The sequence below is a fragment of the Antrostomus carolinensis genome, unplaced genomic scaffold (genome assembly GCF_000700745.2).
Source record: "Antrostomus carolinensis isolate BGI_N321 unplaced genomic scaffold, ASM70074v2 Scaffold45245, whole genome shotgun sequence".
Lineage (NCBI taxonomy): Eukaryota > Metazoa > Chordata > Aves > Caprimulgiformes > Caprimulgidae > Antrostomus > Antrostomus carolinensis.
In genome coordinates this window covers 1-1,612 of record NW_010317888.1, presented here as the reverse complement: position 1 = coordinate 1,612, position 1,612 = coordinate 1, and the positions used below count along the sequence as shown (strand labels likewise).

Below are 1,612 nucleotides of genomic sequence, written 5' to 3'. Positions count from 1 at the left end.
GGCCAAGAGGAAGCTGGACCTGGAGGACCCTGAAATCCGCACGCCCAAGGGGAAGGGCAGGACACTGGCACAGGTCCCCAGCCCCAGGAGTAAGTGGTGCTGGGTGGGATGGGGTGGGGGGGAGCTGGGAGGGGGACAGACCCCATTTCTCTCCCCTCTTCGAGCTGCTGTGATGTCCCCTCTGGCACCACCCATGGCCCACACTAAAGAGAGGACAAGGGGTCTCTCGTGTCCAACCCCATGTCACCTTCATCCCATGGCCCACACTAAGGAGAGGACAGGGGGTCCCCAAAATGTCCAGCCCTGTGTCACCTCCATTCCATGGCCCACACTAAGGAGATGACAAGGGGTCTCATGTCCAGCCCTGTGTCACCTCCATCCCCATCCCGTGTCCCTCACTAAGGAGAGGATAGGGCATGTCTCTCATGTCCAGTCTCATGTCACCTTCATCCCACATCCCACGCCAAGAAGAGGACAGGGGGTCTCTATTGTCCAGCCCTGTGTCACCTCCATCCTATGTCCCATCCTAAGGAGAGGATGGGGGTGGGGGTCTTGTTTCCCTGCAGCCCCCAAATCTCCTGGGGAGAAGACTCGCTATGACACTTCTCTGGGGCTGCTCACCAAAAAATTCATCCGTTTGCTGAGCGAGTCACCCGATGGTGTGGTGGATCTCAACCGGGCAGCTGAGGTGCTGGAGGTCCAGAAACGACGCATCTACGACATCACCAACGTGCTGGAGGGCATCCAGCTCATCCGCAAGAAGTCCAAGAACAACATCCAGTGGATGTCAGTGATGCTGGAGGGATGGACATGGGACACGGGGATGGGGAAGGGTGGGGGACAGGCAGCTTGGGGACATGTAGGATGTGCTGTCACTCAGGTGCCATCTCCACTGGCAGGGGGACGGGGATCTTTGAGGATGTCACAGTGACGGCGAAGCAGCAGGTGCTGCGGGGAGAGCTGGCTGAGCTGGCCAGGACGGAGAGGACACTGGACCAGTTCCTGCAGGATTGTGCCCTGCAGCTCCGGCAGCTGGTTGATGATGAAGCCAACCAGAGATATCCTTGCTGGGGGGGGTGAGGAGGGAGGACAGGGTCTTGGGGAGAGAAGACAAGGTCTTGGGGGTGGAGGACAGGGTCTTGAGGACCCCTCTGAACCCCTTCTCCTCCAGTTGGCTTCTCCCAGACTGCAGAGGTTGAGCCATCCCACTCACAGCCCCTCTTTTTCCTATACCTCATCCCTGTCCACGCTGGCGTATGTCACCTACCAGGACCTCGGCACCATCAGCAGCTTCCAGGAGCAGACGGTGATCGCTGTGAAGGCTCCTCCAGAGACACAACTGGAGGTGCCAGACTTCAGTGAGGTGTGTGTGGGGCTGGCAGTGGGGCTGGGACCCATTCTCCCCCCCCTTGCAGCAGGGTCAGGGCTGGGGTGTGGGTGCTGCTGCATCTGTACCATCCTTGATGGGTTCACTGGGGTGTCCCAAGGGTGCAGCCCAGCTTGGCTCTGGGTGGTTTTGGGGTGTCTCCATGGGGCTGTTTGATCCTGAGCTGGTTCTTTAGGGGTGGCAATGCCCTGCCAGGACCCCACAGGGGTTGGGGACGGTGGGATG

At 59.8% G+C, this 1,612-nt stretch overlaps 1 protein-coding gene across 1 annotated transcript; it reads left to right on the top strand.

The window, feature by feature from the left end:
• Positions 1 to 7: 7 nt before the first annotated feature.
• Positions 8 to 1,363, top strand: LOC104519783 (transcription factor E2F2; the record flags this gene model as incomplete). The annotated part of the gene is made up of 4 exons (XM_010168727.2): positions 8 to 89; positions 567 to 786; positions 900 to 1,058; positions 1,249 to 1,363. Coding segments are annotated over 4 exons (576 nt in total), but the record flags the coding sequence as incomplete, so codon positions are not given.
• Positions 1,364 to 1,612: the final 249 nt, after the last annotated feature.